The sequence below is a fragment of the Osmerus eperlanus genome, chromosome 24 (genome assembly GCF_963692335.1).
Source record: "Osmerus eperlanus chromosome 24, fOsmEpe2.1, whole genome shotgun sequence".
Classification (NCBI taxonomy): domain Eukaryota; kingdom Metazoa; phylum Chordata; class Actinopteri; order Osmeriformes; family Osmeridae; genus Osmerus; species Osmerus eperlanus.
The window spans coordinates 3,870,007-3,897,102 of NC_085041.1; the positions used below are offsets into that span (position 1 = coordinate 3,870,007).

Below are 27,096 nucleotides of genomic sequence, written 5' to 3' on the forward strand. Positions count from 1 at the left end.
TCATGAATCAACGTGATACCGAACTCACGTTGCAATGTGAGGTCACTGACTAAAGGGTGCCAGACTAGATAAATCCCATTATTTAGGCCAGACTTCAAGCAAATCTGTGCATTATGAGTTAAGTGGTGTAGAGTTGATTTCCAACATAGTGTTTGTCCCAGTTTTGAACATTTATTTGTTGTCGATGATACATTTATCGGGACAACGTTACATTTTAAACGTCCAAAATGTATTTAGTCAAGTCACATCCATTGGCTATGTGTGGTAATAAGTTCAGTTCTTTATGATATTTTGTTTGAAAGAATAGCACTAACACCTCAGTTTACATTTTAGGAAAAGATTATATTTATTTTAAATTCAAAATAAAGGAACTCACGCAAACACATACTGAGTAAATAGGCAAGACACATTCTTCACCCCACAGAAAGTCTTAAAATAATAGATCTCACATTCTAAAATGCTTGTTGTCAATCATTAATAGGGTCATTACACCTTGCTAATAAATGATCGTTACAACATGCCACATTTCCACTTCACTGTTTCCTTCCGTATTCTACGAAACATCCCATTTAGTGAAATTAAAATGTCATATAAAATTAGAAATTAACACATATACAGACTGTAAAATACTTGTGCCTGTATCTTATTATACTATATCTATCTTAGAAACTATGTGTAGACCTGTGGCAGTTTGTTACCGGAGTATAACCTGTTAAAAACAAAGTGCTACATGACAAATAACCTGTAACACACCAATAATGAGAGAAAAGGAGAGAAAGAGAGAGAAAGAGGAAGAGAGAACTTCCCTGTGTGCACACACTAAACTGTAACTTTAGCCTAGCATAAATGCATCTGTAAAACTGGAGGTAGAAGTATATTTTCCTGAGAAGACAGAAGCCTCATTAAAATTGTTTTTTTTTCTAAGAACATTTAAAACAAGTCAGCCACACCAGGGCTGGTATGTCAAATGAGCATTCCCCAAATTATCATGATCATAATTATCATCATCACCACCATCTTTAATCACAACCATCATCATCATCATCATGTATACCTTCCTTTTTAAATGTAATCTCTTGTGACTAGGGTTGCACAGCATATCATGAAGAAATAACTACAACACAATGGTATATAGGTATGACAATCTAAAGCCATCAAGTATTTTTTGAAGCATAATGTTTAGTTCTATATACAAGTTAATTCAAACAATTGTCACAGCATAAGGCATCTTGTCAAATAATTGTTTAGTCGACAATGGTCTTAATTTCATCTTCACATGCTGTGGTCATCCCTGCAGTATACAACATGCCACTTGCTTTAACCTACTGCAAGGTTAGTTTCATGTTTTAAGGCGTACATTTCAAGAAGAGAAGATATAGGAATAATGTAAAGGGTATGAAATGAAAAAGCATACAACTTCAATAATAAGTAGATTGCCTTACGTGAATTGCAATAGGCAAATTAAATATGTAAGGGTTCAATTAAATAAAAGCAGGCCCATTAAGATGCCATGTTGAAGTCAAAGGATTCTGGAGGCAACCCAGATAGAAGATGTAGGGTTTAGACAGAATAACAAATGTGTGATTGTAACCAATCCACCAGGTGGCAGCACCACTTAATCTTCCCTACATCTCAAACACTTCATAAAAAAGGCTTCTCTGGTTTCTACTGCATGTTTCAAAAACAATCTAAACTGACTATGAAGAATGATTATGGACAGATTTGAGATATCATCCAATTGTCTACAATTATTTATTCTTCACACCATCTCAGATAATTTGTCAATGCTGAACACAATCTTTGCCATTTCGGTCAATAAAGAGCGGGTTTAACAAACACCAGCATATATTATCTTAATATAACTTAATAGTGATATTGTGTGATGGTATTTTAAAACACATCTCATTGAGGTAGAGAGAGGCTTCATTCAGGTGAAATAAATCAGCTGGAGATCCGTCCATGAGGTAAACCGTGCTGTAACATCCCTCTGATTGTCACTACCACAAGGTCAAAATCAACCTTCCCTGAGGATGCTAAATACAAAATCACTGAATGATAAACCCCATGGATAAATGTAAAATGTTATAGTTTGAGTACCGATGTGGTTCAAATGTAAAATATGAGTGCTGCAAATCAATGGATATGTTTTAAACTTAAAGCTGGGTGCATTGACGTAGCCTAAGGGACAGGGAGGTCACAGGGACCAATCTAAAAAAGCAGCTCTGACCTATTGATCAGGATTGATTGGGTTTAATTCCACCCCCATCCCTTCAGCTGTAGCGCACATTAAACATACGTCTATTTTACTTTCGGCCATTCGTCATGACAATAATAGACTCCCTGACGTACTCCAATAAAAAATATTTGTACAATTCATGACGGTTGGGGCAAAAGGATGATTGTGTGTAGCTAATTAAGTAAAAAATGTACAGGCAAGCATTACTGTACATAGGTGTTACTTTACTTTAAATCTAGCTTTAGAATTGTACGTTTTCCCAGGCCCACTGCTGACAATATGGATTTTTCAGTAGTTGAAAGCTCTGGAAGAAGTAATTATTTTACACATGTCCCACAAGGGGATCTATTCCTTTCCCTTCACATAAAAGCCTCTTTTTTTTCCATTCCCTCTTGTTTACAAAATGTATTGAGCATCACGAGTCTCTATTGTATCAACTGTAATAGATATGTACAAATGTTTGCAACCCAACTGTGCTGGCTGATTGACAATGCACAATGAGAACATAGACATTGAATAATATAGATTAATTCTTAAAAGGCTTAGTGGCTTTTCACTATTTTTGCTATCTTTTTGTTATCTTTGACATAATATATATATGTTTTATTACCGGCTCGTGTGTGTGTGTGTGTGTGTACATTTTTGATAAACCAGAAAATATGTGAAGAACAAAATGACATGAGAATTATTACCTAACAGCAGAGCAGTGATGCTCCCGTAATAAAACAACAAAGAAAAAAGACGGCGAGACGAGAGAGGAGACATACATGAAGCATTGTTTCATCACAGATCAGAAACGTAAAAGGCAGAGTTACACCCAAGCACATCATGATTGTTAATACAGTGAGGTTTACACAATAACTACTGCTGTCATACTCATTGTGTAAAATTATTTTGAGTCAAGTCAGGGTCTATATATATATATATATTTGATGAGATACACATTCTTGTTAGAAAGATGGGTAAATCTTTAAGGCCTCAAAGCTTCCAGGAAGCATGATTGTTTCCTGCATCGCTATGGAACATAGAAAAAGGTCAATGTAAAGGCTTGTCAGATTGGTTATCTATAATCTCCTCAATCCAAACTGGTCAAGTCGACCCTGTCCAGACTGCAGATGATGATATAAATCTATAAGAACTTGGGTCTGACAAAAGAAAACCAGGCAAGCAAGTTAGCGTGTTTCATAGGATTCATGCATCATCTCATAGAAAGTATGTTGATACAATTAAGAAAAATTATAACTTGTTCCACTCTGTAACATTGACTAATTCCAGGTTATATACTCTACATTTGTCCCAATACCCTTTGAAGGGCCCCAAGTAATCAACCTTGTCTGATAGCAGTGAGAACGGAAAGAAGCAGCATCCATTGAAGAACCAAGATGCCCCAACCCATCTCTTAAGTCTACTTCTGCTACATTTGCCAGGAAAAAGAACAGAGTTATAAAAAAAGAAGAAGAAGCTCCAACTCAATATTGAGAACAGGGGGTGACACGTAACAAATGTTTCCTGAGTAAAACAAACACTTGCAGAAAACTAGAGATGTGAGAAATACAGTGATTGTTTCATTGCAAGTTTGAAGACACCTGAGAAAAAACTACAAAACACACAAATATTAGGCCTATGAGCATAAAGGATGCTTACCAACATACATCAATGAAGTTCATAAGTCTTTAGGGGTCATTTGACAAAACAAATACCTGTGCTCAAGGTACAGTACAACCCCTAAAAAGGATCACTGCCAAGACTGTTTTGACTGCGTTTGAGGTCACAGTGGTACTTTGTTATATTATGCCCTTAAGTAAAGATTTAAAGTATATGTTGTTTCTTATCAAATAAAGATATTAATTAATTCTCTTTATAGAATCCTAAATATATTTTTTATACAGTAAGGATGTTAGTGGTGATTGTGAAGATAATGATGAGAATAACAATAATGATAATGTCACTGTAAAAAAAGAAAAGAAAAACGTTTTCTTCTTGAGAAGAAGCTTCATTGTCAGTCAGTAGCTGTGTTTACGTGTAAACAGTGTATTACCATTCCTGTTAAGTATTTATCTTTTGTTCTCTGATAATTTGTACATTGATGTAGAAATACATTATTCACAGGCTGTGCATATATTTATCATATACTGGCTCTTTGTTGGGGTTTTCAAACTCATTTTGGCTAAACTGAACGGATAAGGGAAGGTTTGGTGAGAGAACCTGAGATAGTTTACTTCAAGTGGTCTGAGTTTCAGTTAGTCACTTCTGCATGTATTCTCCTTCTTTTGGCATAGGCTATGTAGAAAATGAGGTTGGATTTTGGCTTTAGTTAGCATCAAAAAGGTTAAGGGTCTAGGGTTGTTAAGACGATGGGTTGTTGGAGGTGGATGAGGTAGGTGTGTGGGGGACTGGCTGAGGTCCACTGCGCCCGCTAGGAGCTTTGTTGTTACTGGATGATCCTGAGGGGCCTGTCGAGGCTGCCCCTGCTGCCTGAGCAAAAAGCACACCTACAGAAGACAAACAGACGGAAAAGCGTGAAGGACCTGAGTCTTGTTAACAGTTCAAGTGTTTAGTTTCCGTAACAAATATAAATATCCACTGTTAGCAGTGTAAACATATTGATGATAACGCTCAACATCAGCTTACGAAAACACCTGGTCTGTTAATGCAGTTACTTCCTGACTCGTCATGTGACAGGGGGGACTCACCAGCGTAGACTACTCCATTGAGTTCCACTGACATGCTGATGCTGCTCATTCCGTTCGTTGTGAGGTTGAGGGCTGAGTCCTGTCTGCCATCTGTAAAGGGACATTTAGCATCAGATCCAGAGAACACTAGTAAACTGCCATAAATATCAGGAGAGGAAGAGTTTTTTTGTTTTATCATACAGATGTACATGTACTGGATTAGCATTGGTGCAGGGCCAACTACTCTGTATTAAAAGTTAAACATGTAATAGAACTTTACTGGGCAGTTTGAGATACTGTTCACATCAAATTAATTTCTCAAACTGACCTGTGAACCATCTGCTGTACCAACTACCTTAAACATCAACAATAATTTCACATCAAATGATTTTTTATGAACTAGTCTCACACACAATGTATATTTGTCCTTGCCCACATATATACATTCATGGTCTTCTTCAACAAGCTCCACGAACACACTAGCTAAACAACTTCACATAAACAAATCTATGGTTGTTTATGGAGCCTCACATGAGGACCCCAATAATTCTTTAGGTCAAATAATGTACAGAAAAACAAACAAACGCTAGGTCTCCTTTCCATCTCATCCACACAAAAACTATAAATGAAACATGTAATTTCCTTCAGTACTTTATGAGGTTTTCCACTGATACTAAGACGACATTGATTCTATAAACTTGGGGTTTTCCCGCACACAAAAAATGCCATATTCTTGAATGTGCAGTGTATGCAAAATGTGTGGTAGGAAATGATACTGTATTCAGTGATTTCACAGTAGCTACTTTAAATTAAACCCTTAAAAAAAAAAAACTTCCCACGTAAAATCCCTTACAGTCGTAACCTATACACAGGTTGTGTTACATGTGAACAAAACTGACACCAACCCCATTCCCCCCAAAAGAAGAAGCTTTCTACCATGGGAGTAGTTGTCAGAGTGTACATGTCCCACCCACACTTTCTACTAAGAAAATGATATGAAACGGGCACATTCTCAGTCATTTAAAAAAGCTGCCACACACCCACATTTAAAACAAACATATGACCCTGCTTTCTGCCATCTTACTAAAACAAAAAACAAAAAAAAGAAGAAAAAAAGTCTAGTCCACAGTCTCCCTCCCTGTACCTTGGTTGTTGATGCGGATGTTCATGGGCATCTGGGCAGTCATGGCCAGCAGGTTGTGCTGCAAGGCCCTCTGCAGCAGCCTCTGGTGTTCCTCGGCCCCCAGGGCCATCTTCTTCTCAGGGGGTTCTCCTGCCTCCAGCTTATCCCTCAGGTGCTCCAGAGCCGCCACCTGGGCTGCCATGGTCGCCTGGGCAGCTGCAGCAGCCTGGGCCGCCGCCATTGAGTGGCCTGCCATCGCTCCGGCGGGCATGCGGCCCATACCGGCCCCGTGGGTCAGCCCACTGTCCTCTTCTGGGTGTAGGGAGGGGCGAAGGAAAAAAAAAAAAAAGTGTATTACAGATGAGACTCTGGATGGGATGGCTTTATGTCACATTGATCTTTCTATCCTTTTGGTATTTACATGTGGTATGTGAGTGCAAACCTAATACATTTCTTGAAAGGACGGAGGCTATATATTATATGGATATAATTTGTTAAACATTTGTGTTTGCTGACCTTGATACAATTTCAAAACAACAGAATTACAGTGGCAGCAGTGTAGTGTCAATAATACAACAATACAGCAACAAACCATCTAGCCCATTTTTTCACCTTTCTTGATTTTCTGGGTGGGGGTGAGCGAGGCTCCGTTGGTGCCCATGCCCATGCCCTGCATAGAGAGCTTAGGCGAGGACAGCATGGTGGGAGTTCCGTTGGGGGAGTAGGTGAAGAGCGAGCTTCCGAAGCTCTGTCTTCGGCCCTCCCGTCTGTTGCTGTCGATGGCTGCTTGGAGCTCGTTTGGGTTGCTCAGGCCCCTCTTGTCACATTCGTAAGGGTACAGGTACTTCATGTATCTGCGAGGGCCACACTTCGGTCAGATGTTTCGTACGGAGAAATAGGAGTGTGCAACTAGACCTCGCCATGGGAACGAAGACGGTGTGTTTGTATCCGGACTCAGTTGTATTGTATTCTGGATCCCAAACTAGCTTTTTTAAAGGTGTTGTATTGGAGGCCCAGTTTGAATCATACCCTAGTTTTGCACTGGAGAAAACTTTGTTTAAAATGAGTTGTCTTGAGGGGGCCAAGGGTGGTGACTTACTGTGTTCTGAGGGTGAAGGCTGCGCTGGTGATGGAGGTGGGCAGGTTCAGGCCCTTGGTGATCTCCCTCCACAGCTTCTTGTTGATGACCTCCACCAGGCCTCCCTTCTCCGTCACCAGCTGGTAGAGCATGTACAGGTCCAGCACCTGCTTGGCCATGATGGGGATCCGGTTCACAGGCGTTCCTACAGGGAGCAGGCAGAGAAAAGTGTAAGCATTTTTCTTTCTGATATATTTTTGGCATTTTGCTTTACTGGAACAGTTTTTAAGTGAAGTGCGACAGGAAAGGCAGGGAGAGACGGAGGGGGAAGGTATAGCAAAGAGCCAAGGCCGGATTCAAACCCGGGCCTCAGCCAACATGCATTTATCTGGTGAGCTACGGGGGCGCCCCAGAAAAGTGTAAACTTTTTGGGGCAGGAAACCTTGAGCAAAAACACAGCATGGACACGGCACATGCCATTTCCCATCACAATATTTAAAGAGTGTAGATGGAAACAGAACTCGCGACTCGGTGTGCTTGGAAACTGAAACAAACAAGACGTTTAAACTAGACGTAACATAAGGTAGTCATTAAGCAAAATATCTCACTGAAGCCACAAGGGTTCTTAGTTGACGTCTGAAAACCAGTGCTCTTATATTTCTAATCAGTTCCCCATCTTGACACCAGAGGGCACTCTCGTATCCTTCCACGATGCTGGGCAGACCCGCCCATACATCGGTAGGATAACTGACATACTGTAAACATCATACACAGGATTTTCTACATGTAGTCAACATAGGGCATTACGCAACCCAAGGAATGCATGCTGGCTTCATTTTGCGAGAGGAATGTCTCTTCCATTTGTTGCTTTTAAAACGATCCTTTAAAAAAACAATGATTTAATATGTCAACTTCTAATTTATTTCGAGGTGCAAGCTGTTTCAGTGGTACGACATGAGACACATACGAGCAAAGTAAATGGAAACAGGTGTGAATATGAATCCAATCCCATCAACAAATGCCAGCATTAGATTTAGCCCTACGATGTGGGTCGAGCAGGCACGCCATAATGAATAAAATACATGAAGATCCACACATCTATCTGTAATATGAGAGTGGTGTTTCATATGTCAGGGGAAGGGGGGAGGAGCAGGTGGCAGAGAGAGAGAGAGAGAGAGAGAGAGAGAAAGGGGGGGGGGGGTCTGTGCAACTTACTATCAAAGCCAGTCTTCCATTTAGCAGAGTCATCTCTATGAGTCTTGCTTTGAGACATGAGCCATGGGGGGGGGGGGGGAGTGTGCATCCACACACATACACCAACTTACCTCTCTTCTGCATGAAGCTGAACAGGTCGTCCAGAAACTCTTTTCTCTTCGGAACTCCATCCAGTTCATAAAGCTGTGTGGAGCAGAGGGGAAGTGGGGGAGGGGGAGGGGGATGGAAAAAAAGAAAGAGAGAGAGAGTCAAAAAGAGAGAAAGAAAGAGTGACGGGAGAGTGAGAGAGAGTGAAAGAAAATGATAAAGGTGGTTACAGCTGGAAGCAGATTGCCAGGAGAGGTTGAGTCATTATTGCCCCCCAAAAATGGAGAGGAGAGAGTGCCTCAGCCATCAAACGGAGGAGGCCGCCTGATGAGAACCTGATGTGGGCCAGCTGCTATTGGGGCTGAGGGTTCCAGAAAGTTCAGTGAAAGTTAACAGTAAAAGTAGAGAGCACCCCCATATAAATAGTGGGAGGCTAGTCTTGTTCCCTGTAGAAGATACTACAACGACCAATTCTTGGTAGAGGAATATAGTTAGCCAGTGGTTCGATGGACTATGCATCATTTTAACTAACTAGAGAAGAACATTGTTTTTTTGTTTCAACTGCTAACCCACACAGACACACGCCTTACATTCCCTTAGACACACGCAAGGGGATATCACTGAGAACAATAAGATTCCAACATAGACAAAGATACATTTTCTACCCAACTCTACACTAGTCCTGTAAAAGTACTTTTTCCTTGCGGTAACCACAAACAGACCCTTTTCTTTGTGGTGTTTAGCGCTCATTAGTGACACCGAGCTGCCCTAAGATCTTATTATCAGAGATGGGGGGCTGGATCACAGGGCGGGGGAGGGGCGGTAATGTAGGGGCTGGAGGCAAGTCGAGTCTTAATTACAGGATGCATGCATTTCGAGGAGTGCTGCACCATAAATCTTGGAAATGGCTCCTCTCAGTCTCTCTCCCTCTCTGCTTCTCAAACAGACACATCCCTACGCCACCCCCTGCCCACACACACACACACACACCCTAACGACACACACACACACACACACACACACACCTCACCCTGCCCACACACAAAGTTTTTTTATGGATCTCCCTGACTCTGCCTGAATCACTCCACAGCTATCAGGATTTCCCTTCTCCTCCCAGCCAATCAAAAACGATCGTCTCCACTGCATTCTTCCTGTCCTATTTCTTGGAATTCAACGAGTCGCCTCCCTCCTTTTGCTGTGGCTATCCTAGAGTTGTAACACCCCCTGATACCCAGGCCCCCCTAACAGATAATCACGATGACGAAGGACCTGTCTGGACAAATGGAGATAACAAAAGAACAAACCGCAAATTACAAAACACGAGTTCCCTCTGGTTCTGATGGAACATCATAAACACTAAACGTGCCGTCAATAGTATAATAGCTAGGTGAGAACAAGAGTGGCCAGTGTTACTGGTGAGAGTGAACAAGACAACTGAGGAGAGTCACAAGGTATTAGAAGTAAACACCAGCAACCACTTGGCACATGACAGAAAAAAACCTGACAAGCACCTTGTTTACTAAGCAGTGTACACAGGGCCTAGAACAGTTAGGATTTCTAACATTTAACATTATATAGGAGGTGCCAACCAATCGGGTCCCATTACGCCCCATGCAGGGGCCCCCAGTCTCTCTTATTACTGGATCCAGCTGCATCCTTTCCCAGGAACTCTTTATAGAGCACCCCTGCCCCCCCCCCCCCCAACTCACACACACACACACACACACACAGTGTTCATGTACACATGACCCACTCAACCCCCTCACAGCATAACACCAGCAGATCACATCTGTTTATCTAGGTTGGGACGGGTGTGGCTGTAATGGCTATGCGTTTTCAGATCAAGTCAAATCTATAGCACACACACTGATATAGGGGCGTCTCCTCAAATTGAGTTTTTTCTTTTCTTTTCAAAACCAGTACGCCAAAAAGCTGGGTCACGGAGGAGTGGAAGCGTAGGTGAGGGTTATTTAGTCTCCTCTCCCGAAAGGTTAGATGATACTACAAAGGGCCGTGCGTCGACTACAGCCAAGCAGACCTCTCTCCCCCCCCCCCCCCCCCCCCTCTTTTGTTGAGTGAAGTGCTATCTATTCTGTTCTCTGGCACCAGGGAGTTTGTGTTCGTTTGCGAAGCTTCCTGCCTCCTCTGATCCACCCAGAATTTTGCAATGCAAGGATGGCAAACAACACAAAAACCATCAGCGACTTCACTGTGTAAAAATTCTCAAGTCTCTGCAGTGTAAACAGGACCGACGTAGCAGAAATAGCTAGCGAGGGCTAATTTCTGCACATTCTAAATCAATGAGGGTGGTCTGTTGAAACGTCTACCAATATGAAAAACAAGGACGACATATGAGAGAAAACAAGTAACCAACGTTCGGGCCATTTTTCTGACCTCAGAGGGATGAAAATAACATGGGTAGTTTCAGCTCCTCAAAGATATTAGGGGGAAAAGGACACCACTTAATACAAATCATGCTAGCACCTTGCAACAAGTGTCCTGTAGCGCATAATTGGGCCTCGCTATTGAACCTTATCCCGATATGGACATCGAGAGGGGAACCCCATCGAGCTGATGCGCCACATGAGACGCTACGTCTTAAACACTTCACCGTCCTTCACACCTGTCAATCATTTCAGGCACCCGCACACGAATGCGCGCACACACACATGCAGGAAATAACATACACGAGCACGCATGCACACACTCCAAGTAAGTCCACATGCCGCGCATTTGCACATGCCTTCAAGTAAACATGTAGGGCACATGCATATACACACTCTCATCCGAGCCATAGGAGGGAGTGGGGGAAGGGAGCGTAAGGTCAGAAGGGGGAGGGGTAGCAGAGCACAAGAAGCTAGACTTCAGCAGTGTGCAGAGACTTCTAGATGTGACGTTTGTGAACAAGGGGCACATGATCATATTCAACCAAATAGTGTATTCATTGTTTCAGTTTGAGGACCATAAAAGTCTGCTGTCTTTCCACACTATTTTAAAGGAAACCAAGAGTGACCAAAAACAGTTTGTGTAATTATTGTGTTCCTGTTACACTGTTACAATCTTACTTTCATGGCAAAAGAAAATAGAAGCAAAGCCAACCTTAGCCTGTCATTTTCAAACCAGTTTTACAAAGAACAGACCCCACCTTACTAGGCCTGTGTCACGTACTAGGCCTCACGTACTAGGATATTTAGTTTCAGGGCTATTAGGTGATTAGTCACACTGAGCATATCATCCTACTGCCATCTCCAATGTGCGTTTCCTTTTTTGTATCGAAAGGACAGATTTAGCTCAGTATACTACCAGTTCAGAAGTGAAGGTGTATGAGCAGCACATTAATTTCTTGTCCAGCTACCCCTTTCTTCACTTAACGTTCAATGAGACCTGAAATGTAAGTTACATTTCTCTTTCCCCTTGGCCCTCTCTGTCTTTTATGTCACATACGTGAGGATTCAAAGGGTTAACACCATGACAATTTCAGTTAGCTATTTAGCACCCAGACTGGGTCTTCCTGTCTCAAATGTGTATGTAAATACATGTCTCTCTCTGTCTCTCTCTGTCTCTCTCTGTCTCTCTCTGTCTCACTCTGTCTCACTCTGTCTCACTCTGTCTCACTCTGTCTCACTCTGTCTCTCTCTGTCTCACTCTGTCTCACTCTCTCATTCTCTCACTCTCTCACTCTCTCTCACACACACGCTCAATCTGTTCCATCTATCCTAACACGATTTCTCTAACATGTCTAGTCTGAAAGAGGAATGCCAATGTATAGAAACTATACATTTGCATGGAAACAAAACTGGTTAAATGAGCTAGGCAGGACAAACATGCTCAAACACATCGTAATCCTGTCTGAATTCCTAAAGATCCACCCAAATGAACAGGGAGGTTGGGGCACTATCAGGATTTGTAGGAGAGAAACATTTACAAACTATAGGGCCTATTTTAAGCGAACACATTTTGTATCAGATACATTCTGAAGCTTTAAGGACGCATGATAGCTGATGACAGGAGGTTTTTAAGTTTTTCCTATGTGACAACTTGATGCCTACCTCTGGGGCGAAAGATTATTGACAGCCTCTCTCCTCTCTCCAATGATTTAATGTGTTTCTTCAGCTGAATATATCTACTGCTGACATGGAAATTGAGTGAAAACTTGAAGACAACACGCATGACATGAAAACAGTATGAATGCTATTTGGTGAAACATTCCGTCCAACAGCAGCTGCTGGGAAGCCTAGTAGGCCTTGATAAGAATCAGAAATAGCCGCCAACTTATGAAGCATGTAACGTCTATGTTAGTGACTACGGATCACGTACTGATGGCATGTCCTGGTAACCACGGTGTTAATGAGGCGTATCAAATGTAGACATGCCAAAAAGAGTTAGGGAGAATGTTTTTTTTCTTCTTCACGCAAGTGGGTGTAGCCATGATTTATTTTCACAGAGGACATATAACAAGTCTCAAATAGAAAACCGGGCAGCCAGTTCTGGAACCTAATGGCTTTACAGAAAGGGAAGAAAGCATTTATTCAGCGCCAGGGCAGATGATGGGATAATGTTGTCTCGAATGTCACTCAGAGATGGGAGACAGAGATACAGGAAACCCAGGGCTTGATCCAAAGTTGGGACAGACAAAGAGAGGAAAACATGTCGTGTCCCGGCGAACAAGGCTGCTCGCCCGTTTTCCCCTCCCTCTCTCAGCGGCACTTCTTGAAGCGTTAATCACAAAGATTGATTGCCGTAGCGACGAGTCTAATGGCTGACTACCTTCTAAGCATCACCAGAGTCCCTCCCCTCATGCCCCCCTCCCCCATCTCATCGTGGCTCCTTAGTGATGGAGATGTCTTGGACGCGTGGATGGCCTTGCCTGATCAATAGGTAGATGGGCGACACTTAACCTTTGGTGACCCCGGATTTGTCCTTCCCTTGTGGCTGGCCAGTCTCTTAGTTGTCCCCTGGGAGTTTGCGGACAAAGGCTTGAATCTCCGTAATGGTGCTGGAAGGGGTTCTGTATTCAGTCTAGTAAACCTCCCCTGCCTGAAGCAGCTGACAGCAGGGTCTGGCCTGACCCAAAACCTGAACAATAGGTTTGGGACCCCAAAAAAGTTTCCTGATCACCATCCAATATATCGGTTCATATACTCATCTGGATTGCATTGTTCTTTAATTGGATTCAGCCACGGCATGCCTTTGTGCCATTTGTAATGCCATTCAACCAATATGAGGTATATTTCAAAAAGGCGGAGGAGTAATTTAGATTATGAAAATTAGCAGTCTGACCTTTTGCCCCCATGTCTTTCATACCAAAGAACACAACCCTTTTTACACTCACAACCCAATGAGAAATGGTTGGAGGCAAAGGCACACAAGAACGTCCTTTGTAAGACGAGGCATTTTGTCACGATGGCCCCTTTCAACATCCATATGCTATGTTGGTGGACATCTAAGTCATTCAGCGTAATCACATTTCTGTCCTTGTGTTGTGGCCACACTGCAGGCTTTCATCCATTAAAGGAGGCATGGAAAACAAAGAGAGGCAAGTACACAAAAACATATTCATAAGAACACACACACACACACACTTAAGAAGAAAAGATGTTGAGATTCTGCCACAATGACAGCCTCCAATCCATGACATACAGAGAAAAACATCCATTCTCAATCTCCCCCCGGACAATCAATCAGCTGTCCAATGACAACAACATCACTAAGAAACGAATCAAGTCCTCAGAAAAAATGGATTGAACTGAAACCGAGTCTTATAAAAAAGAAAGAAGAGAGAAAGACTATGTGAACGGAACACTGTGAGGAAAAAATGCTGGCCTCAGCCTTTATGCAATCTTTGTTTACATTCCTGCTGCTCCGCTTCCAACTAACCCATATTGAGTGTCTGCCAATTTCCAGAATCCCCTTGGCTGTACAGTTCTGACATCAGCCCCACACTGAAAGCTGGATGTTATCCAAAACGCTGCGTGGAGCTTTGCAGCCAAAAGCCAACATTCTTCTTGTACACGTACTAGTTAGCTGCTGTTCAAAGCGGAACCCCTTTTGGGTCTCTCCCCCCCCTTCTCTCTCTTTCCTTGTCTCTCTCCATCTCCCTCTCTCTCCCCCTCTCCCTCTTGCCTCCCACACTGTTGGCCATGCCTCTGTTCCTCCTTGACTCAGCGGGAACAGTTGAAAAGGTCTGCCCTTGCCATTTCTTCTTTTGTCATCGACCTTTTGTCATCCTGTGATGTCAAGTTCCAATCACAATGGCTTTTCTTTTTCGTCAAATAAAAAGACCCTCAAACACACCCTTGGGATTCCTGGTCACACGTCGCTGCAGATGTGAAAGATTCATATTTATTCTTTACAAGCTCCTATTAAGAATCTTGCAACTGTGGTTCATGTAGTCTCGGATAATGAGCGCAGAGTCAGCATTACCATGTGTGTGAGCTAATTATCTTAATAGTCTCAGGCAGTCAAAGCCTTAGGTCAGCTGCTTCACTAGGGAGACCTTGAGCAATCTATAAGCAGTTTTCGGACTTTCGCAGTCCATACCCCCTTTCACTATACACATCCCATCAGTATTTTCTAGACAACATCCGTGGTGTAAGTCAAATGAATATAAGAATAAGAAGGACTGAAATAGTTCAGTAATACATAATAGACATGTCTGCATTAGCCAATGCACCTCATAAAACAGCTTAGGGCAAAACCACAAGAGCATGTGCTCAATGGACAATTGCATCAGCAGAATACGCCCGAAGACCAATCCCAATAAGTATCCCTCCCCTCTGGCTCCTGTTCACCCTTCACTTCCTGTGGTCACTAACGGCCCTACAACCCCCCTCCTGTTGTGTGTGTGTGTGTTTGTGCAAATCAATGTTTAATGCCAAGTCCCCTCCGTTCAGCCTCATAATACTGAGTGCAATGAATTTTTAAAGAGATCCCTCCTTTACTGTCCATCTGGGCTCCATCTGCCCTGCTGTCTGCATTTAAACTAGAGGGCCGAAAGAGACACGACAAGGAGAAGGAGACTTCAAAGGCATTCTGGCTTTTTGGGGCTTTTTCACCTGAGGATGAGAAGGATCTGGCAGAGAGAGAGGGGGGGGGGTGGTGTGGGTGTTAGAGGACACCGTGTTTTTTGGAGAGACCACAACTTGAGCCACAACTTCCAACAGTGCCATGTTTACGTTCTTAACCGCAGACCCTTGCTGTCGTACATTGTATAATACAGTCACAAATGCAAGGCCACATGTACACGACACGACTCAGTTTAAAGTACCACCTTGAAAGACCATCAACAGAAAAGCTAAATGTCTTTTGAATACTTTGATTAAAGCACTACATTCTGAGATTCTTGTCAGATTTCACTCAGCACTATAAACAGAGAATACTGGATCAGTTGTGTTTTTGAGACTAATTCACAGTAGCATTGACAGGAGTCTTGCCATGTCAAAGTATTAGGAGGTAAGTGTGTGGGTATAAAAACTGAGAGAGGGGTGGGGGGGTGTAACTGAAATAACACAGTTCAAATGGCAGCCAACCAGCAGTACATTAGTTTCGATTGCAAAATAATTCTGAGCTGGTATAATTTGATCTTGGACGATGAATCCTTATTTGACTATAACTGTTTTTCCTTAACCCCATTGCCGTGTCAGACACTGGCCTGCTCTCCCTTCAAATTTGTATTAATTATTAAACACATTGTAATTAGACTTCCAAATAGACTCTGGTCACTGGATTTAGTCAGACCTTTTGGCAGAGAAGGAGCGAGACATTATGAGGTGGTGTCTCCAGATTAGTCAAGGTTCATCTCTTTGTCATTGCATGAATGTCACCTGAAACTCTGTTTGGGCGATACAAAGATCTATTTTAGTTTGAGGCGTGCTAACTGACACAGACTGATAGAGACATGCAGCTTTTCGACGGAGGTCTGGATCTAGAATGGTCAGATTATCACTCTCCCTCAGGCCCATTCCAACTGTCTCCACCCACCTGCCTAAAATAAACTGTACAGTCTTTAACCCCTTCCACCCAAGGGAGCTCATTCTGCTGAGACCATTTTTTCCCCTGCTGCTCACATTGCATATCTAATGATCTGTAAGTTAATTACATCAAATCAACAGAAATGTTTGAAAACTTCAAACCAATGCAAAATGTATACATATGTACACTTTTTTTTCTCGAGTTATCTTGAGGTAAAAGCTGCCTTTGCACAGTTTTTAGTGTTGGACTGCGTAACATTATCTTAACAGAAAAGGTCCTGCCTCTGTTGATTATATAACTGTCACATATAGTCTTGGGAACTGAAGTGTTACATAAGAAGTTTCCCACAAACACTGGCACAAAAGAGACAAGTGGTAAATCATAGATTCCAAGTACCAAGTTAAGGAATTCTAGATCTACTGAGGCCACCCTGCAAAATGCATCTGTTTTGCATATGGATTTTTTTCTGCTTTTGTTACCAAATAAGGGAGTCAGGTGGCTGAGCGGTTAGGGAATCGGGCTAGTAATTCAAAGGTTGCTGGTTCGATTCCTGGCCGTGTCAAATGACGTTGTGTCCTTGGGCAAGGCACTTCACCCTACTTGCCTCGGGGGAATGTCCCTGTACTTACTGTAAGTCGCTCTGGATAACAGCGTCTGCTAAAAGACTAAATGTAAATGAGCCATAGGTTTTGTGCAAGTCTCACGTACTTTTGTCGAACGTTATCATGAATGTTTGTTATATTCACCCTGTTCCTTCTTGCTAATAGGCACATAACCAACTGTACCAGAGAGCTAATAAATGCAAACTAGCTGTAAACGTAATAATGTGGTAATGCTTGCTAATGCTCACAAACATGTCAACATGGTTTCAGTACACAACCTAATGGGTTCACATCTCACGTGTAATGCAATTCATGTCCTGTTTGTATTTGTAAACAACTAGCCTCTGCATTTTGCAGGACTGCCTGCTGGTCGTTTGAAATGATTGAAAACAAACTCCAGAATATTTCTGAATGGCTGAGCTGTGATTTAAAATATTCAATTTAAAAGAAAAAAAAATGTCAGTGGAAAAACAACAACTTTAAAACAAACGCATATCAATGATTTCCCTCCCTCCTACCTGTCTGAACTGCTCTTCGTAGGTCCAGTCTCCGTGGTCCTGCCCTCCCAGCTGGCTGTGTGTGGCGTGGGGGTGGAGCATGGGCGCCCGGGGCTCCTGCTCCAGGCTGGGCCGGGCCTTCAGCAGCTGGGAGTGGGGGCGGAGCTGGCGGTGAGGCAGCAGGAGGATGCCTTTCCCAGGGGCCACGGCTTCACGCCCCGTGGGTAAGCTGTCCTCGCCCAGGTCGTCATCGTAGTCCTCCTCCATCTCACCCTCAAAATCCTCCTCGTCCCACTTTTGCTTGCTGTGGAAGAAGTGGAAAGGCAGATGGAACGCATATTAATGGCAAGTTCTCTCTCAGAAACTTTGAGAGAAGTCTCAAAAGCAGTTTCTGCCTCATCAATTGGTTGGTGTGTGTCCTAAACTGTGTACAGTAGACCAAGCACATGGCCTGAAAACACTTCAAACAAGACCCAGATGCTAATCAGCGATGGCAACCTTATACTACCAATACCACCACCCTATCTGCCCCACCCAGAACACAGTCGAATGTCTAGAATGCCACTTGATCTCATTTAAACGTAAACAAAAACTCTCCCACTCACATCTGCTCCTCCTCCTCTGACCCCATCATATCCTTGTACTGCTCCTCCCCTTCCTCCTCCTCATCCTCCTCCTCGTCCTCCTCCTCCCCTCCGCTGCTGCGCTCCGACATGGGGCTGTCCGCCGCCCGCTGCAGCCCTGCCGCCACCGCCCGCATGGCCGCCAGCGCCGCCATCTGCGCGTGCTCCCCCGCCTCGGGGGCTGGGCTTCCCATGAGCTCGTCGGCGCCCCCCGTGGTGGCGCCGCGCGCTGCCGTCTGGCTCGCCGCCGCCGCGGCCGCCTGCTGCTCCAGCTCCAGCAGCAGCTTGGCCCGCTGCTGCCTGTGCAGATTCTCCATCACGGCTTGGAGCTTCATCTCCAGGGGGAAAGCGGTGCGCCCGTCAGCCGCCGCCTCCCTTCCCCTCTCCCCCCCCCCCCCCAAAGATGGACCAGTCGGGGGCCAGTTGGGGGACAGCGCCCTCCTTAGTCCTGGATGCTGAGGGAGGGCGGCCGTTGGACCCTGCTGGAGAGTGCGGTGGTGATGCGGAGCCTTGGGAGGAAGGAGGAGGGGACGGTGTGACAGTGACGCTCAGAGGCAGTCTGATGGGTTATCTGGGAGGTCTCTTTCGTAGCTGTCAAAGCCAGTGGGGACAGCACGCATACACAAGGGTCCCTGTCTCGAGGAGTGGACCTCTCTTATGAAGACAGCTCTACCAGGACCTGAAGGGAAGAGAGAGAAAGAACAAAAATGTGTTATGCCTGTTTCTATGACAGGTGGAAACAAATGGTGTTGAAACAAAAAGCACCGAGGCTGATATCTTGCATCGGTCGCGTTTCTCCAAAAAGGAATCTCAACTGCTTTTGAAGAAGATACTCAGGGGAAACCATCAGCCCAGAAACAGAGACAAAACCCCTGAGATACAGTATGATTCAGCAACAAGAGGAACACAAATGTAAAAGGGGGGAATTCCATGATTCCATGTTGTGTCATTTGGCCTTATAGTGACATTACGGTGACACCAGAAAACAAATCTAAACATGAGTGACATAGAAAGTGGTTTCATGGGCTGGACATGTTTGGCACAATGTACACCTGGTATCTTTTATGTAAAATGGATATCAGCTGACTTAGCATTAAACTCTAAGCTGTGCACCACAGTGCAGGGGGAAAGGTCTTCATTTGGATTGGGTCATATCTGGGTCAGGACAAAAGATAAGAGATACACATGATGTTCTAGAATCAATAACACACGATGTTCTAGAATCAATAGCACACAATGTTCTAGAATCAATAGCACACAGAGAAATTAAGATGAATTATCAAGGATGTCGCTTCACAGAGTCATGAACATTTACACTTGGTCTCAATTAAATGACAGTCAAAAAAATGGCACAGTCAAAATCTTAAAAAGGTCCCTTTGATTACGTCTCTGTGTCTGCAGGGTACACTACAAAACAAGATGTTCGTTTTATCAGGATGTCAGAAAGACATTTAGTACTTATTCACACCACATACCTACTGAGTACCAGCGGCAGCTGTCTCACTGCAATCCTTCAGGCCAAAATAGTAGCATACAGGATAATAACATTTTATCTTATTTGATAGTTTTTTATTGCTTTGTGACTGTAGTAACTTCTTATCTTTCGGAACAATGACAAGAGACAAATGAGTCAAGCACATGTCGAAGAGTATCAAAGGGAAACTCCAATGTGTCTCCTATGTGAACTTTTTATATAACGTCCTAAATTTGTTGCACTGAAAAGTAATCTTGGGAACCTCATTCCAAGTCACAGCTATATAACTGATGGAACAAAACTGAGCAGCAAATCATGCATGCTGTTTTTATGACAAAGCAAAAGGACGAACAAAAGGTACACAGATTTGTTAATCTCTTTTGTTCATTTATTCCAGTGCATGTTGTCAGGGGTGACCGGGTGCTGTGTGTCGTTACTGTACATGCAACGCAACTCTGGTTTCAAACTCGGCGAGGCAAGCAAACCATTCCCACTAAATGTCAATGTCAGGTGTTTTTTTGTGGGCAGTTTCTGCTTTCCTGTATACCTTAACTGATGCAGGGAAGAGAAACAGGAAATGTAATAGAGAGATAGAGAGAGGTAAGGGAGAGAGAGATAGGGGAGGACATGCAGACAATTTCCCAGGCTGGATTTGAACCCAGTCCCCTGCGTTGAGGCCTTAGTATTTAGACATTTACATTACATTTAGTCATTTAGCAGACACTCTTATCCAGAGCAACTTACAGTAAGTACAGGGACATTCCCCCAAGGCAAGTAGGGTGAAGTGCCTTGCCCAAGAACACAACGTCATTATGCACGGCCGGGAATCGAACCAGCAACCTTCGGATTACTAGCCCAATTCCCTAACCGGTCAGCCACCTGACTCCCTCAGCCTTGACAGCTGAGCAACCGGGGCGCACCAACCTCAGGTAGTTCAATAAAGCGATATTAAATGTGACCTTTTATCACCACAAAGTCCTCTCTGAGTTCAAACGCAAATGCAAGCAGCTGTCCACTTGCCCTGGAGCCCTTGGTTAGCAGGAGGTGAAATAGCAGAGGATGAGGGGGTAAGCAGCTAGGGAGGCCACAAGAAAGACCAGGCGGTTGAACGGCTATAGGAAGGACAAGGGGAGGATGAGGGGAGCCAACGGGTTAAATGTGTCCTACCTACTGGCACACAGAGGGAGGCAGGAGTGGGGGCAAAAGATTGCGCGGTCTGAATAAACAGAACAGGGAGATAAGGAAAAGCGCAGAGGGTCTAATTCCAGAGAGATAAAGAAAGCCTCACATGCAGGGTCTGCAGAAGTCCAATATAAACTGGTTTTTAACATACCTCCCGGGATGTAGAACGCAATTAAATCTATCAACTCGATTGTGAACGTTCATTGACTACCTGTAAGTAGAACGCAGACATGAGTTGATAGCGCAAAAACCGTAAGGTAAAGAAGCAGAAAGTAGTAGGCAGCTGAATTTGACACGTTTTTCTGATCAACAGCCCAGCCCATTATTAAAATATAAAATTGGGCAATGGTAGTCTGCAATTACAGACTGATCTGTGACCTTTGTCCCAGCCTACACACAGTCTTTCACAGCCTTGATTCTAAAGCAGAGCGTGCCATTACAGTATATTACTGTATAACATGCTTTGCTTTACGGTTGCCATGTGCAGTATGAAGACTTATAACAAAATGTGCTGAACTGAAGGCCTTACAGAGCTATTAGGAAAGTAGAAGGACAAATTTGGCACGTTTCTTCATTGGCCTGGGTGCGAATTGGGCAAACTCGATATTGCTCACATGTCATTTCCTCATTTCCATTTCACATAGGATCTAAACCTTACAGTTGTCATTGTCCGTCCCCCCCTCTCTTAGATATATATATATATATATATATATATATATATATAGTCGGTCAATGGTATTATGTGGCATTTTCTCACATTCCACTCAGTATTAGCAGGGATTCAAGCAACAGTGGTTCCATTGAGCTCTACAACACCAACAGCCACATCATTGAGGAACTGTCACACACAGACTGGTCACGCTCCTTCCACCAACGTCTTCTGCAATCCGGCATGGATTGTGGATTTGACATTATGAATTATGTCAAGTCCTTCAGTGAAATTAAAACATGTAAAATTGACAAATATTATTAAGGCCTACAGGATTTTACTCATTCTCACAGCAATATACAGAAACCATCAGATATATGGAATGCAAAGAGGAAGCATTTAGTTAGAATGAACATTTCTGATGTTCATCCTTGAAACAGAAGCTAGGCTCGCCTGGGCAGGATTGGGTTGGGCTTGGCTAACGCTACAAACACACATACCCTCTCTTCAAACCTGTCACCAATCAAAACATTCTATTCATTCATTAGCCAGTTGGAACGTGTTAGAAATAAGCTTCCATGGTAACCTTTAGACATCAGTACATGTAAAGGCTGTTTGAATCGGTTCTCACCATAGAATCTGATACTGTTACCCAGAGGGTGGGGACTTCAAATCATAAATGCAGGATCATAAAAACTTGACAAACTAGTTTGTTCTCAAGATGTGGGGGAGGTCAAGTCATTGTGATCTTCCACAATCTGTTGTTCATAAATTGGAGACAAACATGTTCAACAAGGAGGATCACAGACCTGCATGTGGCTACATAACATGCTCCTTGTGCAAATGTGTTCATGTTAGTCATTGTTTTACATGGAACACCAGTGTGTTGGCTGCACCCATGTTGATGACATGCATGCATAGCATGCAACTCATTCAGGAGCTAGAGGCAAAATAATATTTGAGTTATTTCATGACTACTTTTATTCCGGGGGCTTGCTGCCAGCTTCCTCCTCCAGAGCACACTGAAGCCAAGGGCTGTAAATATCAAAACACAAATAAACCTCCTTGATGGACACATGCGCGTGTGTTGAGTGTGCATTGGTATCCAGGCAGACACATACAAGGATAGCTTTGGGGATCCATGCTGGCCACTACACATCGACTAGCAGTTGTCCACAAAACATACAGGCCATAGCAGGGTTATTAGGGGTGTGGATACCGTGGCACGACCCATAGTGAGACCCTTCCCAATGCTCTGTTCGACCTACGTCACAGTCAGCCGGATGGGATTCCCCACACATTTTTTGGCAGGAAAAACACAGAAATGGTCTGCCTGCCAAAAAGACTCTTTGAAATGTGGGTTTTGGCAACAGAACAGCTGACAACAAGCCAATTTATGACACGTTTTCATGTTTTAAGAGGAAGTAAATTCTGGAAGTGAGATAACATCATAGACGTCCATAAAATGAAAACTTTTGGGCGTTTGTCGACAGTTGGTCTTGTTGAACGCAAGGCGAAAAGTCTATGTTCAAGCTATCCATAGTGTGAACTATCCACAGACTAATTTAACATCATCTGACATAACTGGTGCCAGTACATAAGGCTAAACTAGACAACCAGTTGTCACCTGAACAGCATTACTGTCTCCGATAAAACTGACTCAAACCTGTTTGACTTGTCTTGTATGAATAGAGATTTGTCCTCAAAACAAATAACCAGTTTAGAGTCCAATAAATCATGTACCGTATTTTCCGGACTATAAAGGCGCACTTAAAAGCCTTTCATTTTCACAAAAAACGACAGTGCGCCTTATAATCCGGAGCGTTTTATATATGGATTAATTCTGGTTGTGTTTACTGACCTCAAAGCGATTTTGTGTGGTACACGGCACTCTGTCAAAATGTTTTAGTACAACTTTGGTAAACTACAAAGCCGTACCGCTTGCAGCATTACGGCTACCGTAGTCAGGAGCGTCGCGGAGTAATACATACTGTGCTTCAACATAATATTACATTGTGAATACGCTAACGTTCGATTTAGCGGTATCAGACTGTTTTTTTTAAGGTTGGGAGTTATTGTGAATACGCTCATTAACGTTTGAACAATGTTGAGAGTTATTGTGAACACGTTCAATAAAGTTTGACTGACTGACATATCTGACTGTTTTGTTTCGCTGAATGCGCCTTATAGTCCGATGCGCTTTATATATGAAAAAATATCGAAAATAGACCATTCATTGACAGTGCGCCTTATAATCCAGAGCGCCCTATAGTGTGGAAAATACGGTAATCACTATTAACTAAGATACTGCAGAGTTGATGTTTGATAGGGAGCATTAATGATTATTATTATTGTTTATTGTTTTTATTGATTTTATGTAAAGCACATTAAGCTGCAATTCTTGTATTAAATGTGCTATATAAATAAAGTCTTATTATTATCTTATTATAATGATGAAAAGCTCAATTGTCCAATTAACTCTATCATCTACAAATATGCTTTTAGTTACACTTCATATAGACTGTAACTGAGACTAATCCAATTGCACATTAAAAAGGGCATAGGACCAAGCATTTTCACAGTAAAACGTTCCAGATTTTCTATAAAATACTACCCATAACGTATGAATTGCCTAAATTATTTGATGTGTCAAACCAGACGTTTGTCGTTTACTACCGTTTTTGCAATTTCCCCTTCAGACAGCACAAAACAAAAAAACATTAGTGAACCATGGGTGCATTCCAAACATCAGTAGCTAAATTGCATACAAAAAATAACAACCTTTAAAAGAGAGAGAAACAAATACAAGGCACAGACAAGTCATGTTATTCATTAGGCTGGCTTCATTAAGGAACGAAGGCCTTTAAGACCAGGACTTGATCACCAACCATACGTTCCTAATCCACAGATGTCTAATCACAAAGCCAACCCCTCCTACTCAGAGGCCCCGATGGATCCGTTCATGTTAGGATGTATGTTACAAGTTTATAGGATGCAGAGTTCGGTAAATGGCACATCAACTTTGTGGCTTTAAATGTTGTCCAGTGTCCATAGATAAGTATGGTCTAAAGAAAGAAACATTTTAAGGGAAATAGTATATACAGTAGATAGGTGAAGAGATTCTGTGCATTTTAGATGAAAAACTGGATTATCAAGCATCATTAGCAAAGTTATCATACCATCAAACCGCATAACATCCTGTTCATCGTAACTAAAGTTTTTGGTTTTTGTTAGTGACTGAACAGGGTAAGAAAGTGAATCAAACTGTGATTAAAATCATTTACGAATGTTATGTAACATAGTTAAAGGTAAAATTCTTTACACACAAAGAAGAGCGACTTGTTGCTGTTTATCAGTGACATTCACAGAACAAGTGTTCACCTAATTACATGCTTTGGTTCACAGGGGGGTGTTACAAACAATACTTTCTATCCAACTTTGATTATGCACACATGGCTTTAGATGCGAGACAGTCTCACATCTAGTCACACAACGAAACAGCTTTAGGCAACGACATAAATTGTATCATGTTGTTGGCATTTCAAAGCCAACTGATTATTGCATGAGGTATGGCGCAATATTGGGTTTAGCTGCCTATTTGGCTGTTCCAATATGCAAAACGTTTGTGTGTGTAAATGTGTTTAACTTCCACCAGACAGAAACGATGCAGTCTTTAGATTAAGACAGACAAAAACCTGTGTCTTCTCTATTGTGTTTGTAGACTATTATAGGCCTTTGGCTAATCAACAATTTATAAAGCAGAAGGGCCTCGTAGGCGCCATCGTCACGAAGACAACCATTTACGTAGCCTATTTGACGCCGCCTATGAAAGTAGTTTTACTTGTTTAATATATTACGTTCAAAATGTACGACTACATAAAACGTCGGAAATGTCTGGTAAATCGCAAGAAGCCTGTATGTCTATTTACGGTAGACTATGTTAAACGGTTCAAACGTTGAGCGTTAGACATGAGCACAAAATGCAAACTGATTGCGACTTTTGCAGTGGTCCTATATTTCCTTTGCCAAGCAAATAAACAGAATACAGCCTTCTTCGAGTTCACTCATCGCAGAAAAAACATCATTTTACAAATCTGACTGTATTTTAAGTTAACTTCTGCACATCCCTGGCTGAAACTATTCGTATTTACATGAAGACCCATGCTACCTAGGAGAGCGCTTTCGTTAATAAATGTAAACGGGAAAAACTGTTGATCATACACAGCTATTGTGAATTCATCACGGACAGCCTGCAAGCACATACGGTCGACTGAAGCAGCCTATAGGAAGAGTTTACATAATGTAGCCTGACTGACATATCCACCAATATTTACTGAGAAAATAATCGTAATGTAAACGTATCGTGATATTAATCTATTCTAGGTAAACCAAAGGTATAAGAAATAGGAAAAAACCTACCAAATGTCTTCCGTTTGTTTTACCACTCTTGGGAACCGGAAGAAACATTCCTGATTTCCACTGGATCCACGGTGTTCTGGTGCTTATCGATCGGATTTTGTTCAGAAATGTAACGATTTCATTGGGCGGTGCTCATACTACACAATTGCTACATTAATTCGATTTCTGAGTATGGCTCGATTCAGATGTTACATAGTATCTTTGCGTAGTCTAAGGCGTGCTCACAGAGTCAAATCATTGGTTGACAAACAGCAATCAGACGCAAATTCCTAACCTCTGAATCAGAGGGGCCAACCTACCCCAATAAAAAAGGGAATGTCGGTCAATGCAAATATAGTGAAGTCACTAACAGGAACCAATCCTAACTGACTTTTACCAATAGGTTACATCTAAGTGTGTCTGAGAACTAAACGTGCCATATTTATCCTATTCTAAAATACTAAACATTTATCTCTAACTTGCACATCTCGACTTGGTCATTACGTCTGAACTGTAACTATATACAGTAGATTGTCCCTTAGCGTTTGTATTGTACATACCATTTACGGTTTTTGGCCACGTCCCCTTGGTTGTGATCGCTTTAACCCTATGTAGGCGGGTGGTCTATCTGTGCTTAACAAAAGCAATGGAAAGTAAGCGAACCAATCTAATGAAGGAATGGAAAAGAAGTAGGATCTAAGATCGGTCTCGTCATAATGATGTTTTTTGTCATTTTAGCCAGTAACTTGAAGAAATCCCTATGTCATTTCTAAACCGTTATAATAGTCAGCGGAAATTACAAAAACCTTTTTATCACAGTCAAATATAATTGTTCAATTACTTAACTATACTAATTTAATAAAGTCAACTTTAAATGATCACAAATGCATTTTACAGAACTTTTTTTGATCGAAAAACACGTCTCATACTTGATCTTCCACGTCTTCTAACATTTTAATTTGCTAAGGTACATAGGCTACAAGGCTATAATTGATTAAATGAAGCATAAATTCTGACCAAATGCTTTATTACAAAACATAGAGTTGTAATGCATGACTTAAAACCATAGAAGAGCATTTCTTTGGAATATTCGTATCTATCATTTTTCAGCATTACAGTGCCATCTCATGGAGAAAATCCTGGCCATCATTTAAGAATTTTAATTTAGACAAGCTTTACCCAAGATCAACTGAAATAATTCAATGACAAAAGCTGAAAGCACCATGCCATTCCTTTGTTTGAAAGTAAACATTAACTAAGCATACATTTATAAATTGTATCTGTAGAAA

The 27,096-nt window shown here is 42.3% G+C and overlaps 1 protein-coding gene across 3 annotated transcripts; it reads right to left on the reverse strand.

The window, feature by feature from the left end:
- Positions 1–1,027: 1,027 nt before the first annotated feature.
- arid3a (AT-rich interactive domain 3A) lies at positions 1,028–26,466 on the reverse strand. Of its 3 annotated transcripts, none has more exons than XM_062450440.1 (9): positions 26,368–26,466; positions 18,087–18,783; positions 17,503–17,785; positions 8,435–8,507; positions 7,131–7,314; positions 6,644–6,885; positions 6,053–6,343; positions 4,930–5,019; positions 1,028–4,728 (listed from the first exon to the last, which is right to left on the reverse strand). In XM_062450440.1, exons 2-9 carry the CDS (start codon positions 18,437–18,439, stop codon positions 4,583–4,585), a joined length of 1,662 nt encoding a protein of 553 aa, XP_062306424.1. In that variant the 5' UTR covers positions 18,440–18,783; positions 26,368–26,466; the 3' UTR covers positions 1,028–4,582. The 3 variants fall into 3 exon arrangements, with proteins under 3 accessions (XP_062306424.1, XP_062306425.1, XP_062306423.1); XM_062450441.1 differs by lacking the exon at positions 26,368–26,466 and adding an exon at positions 25,829–26,310 and having other exon boundaries at positions 6,053–6,340; XM_062450439.1 differs by lacking the exon at positions 26,368–26,466 and adding an exon at positions 25,829–26,309.
- Between the last annotated feature and the right edge of the window lie 630 nt (positions 26,467–27,096).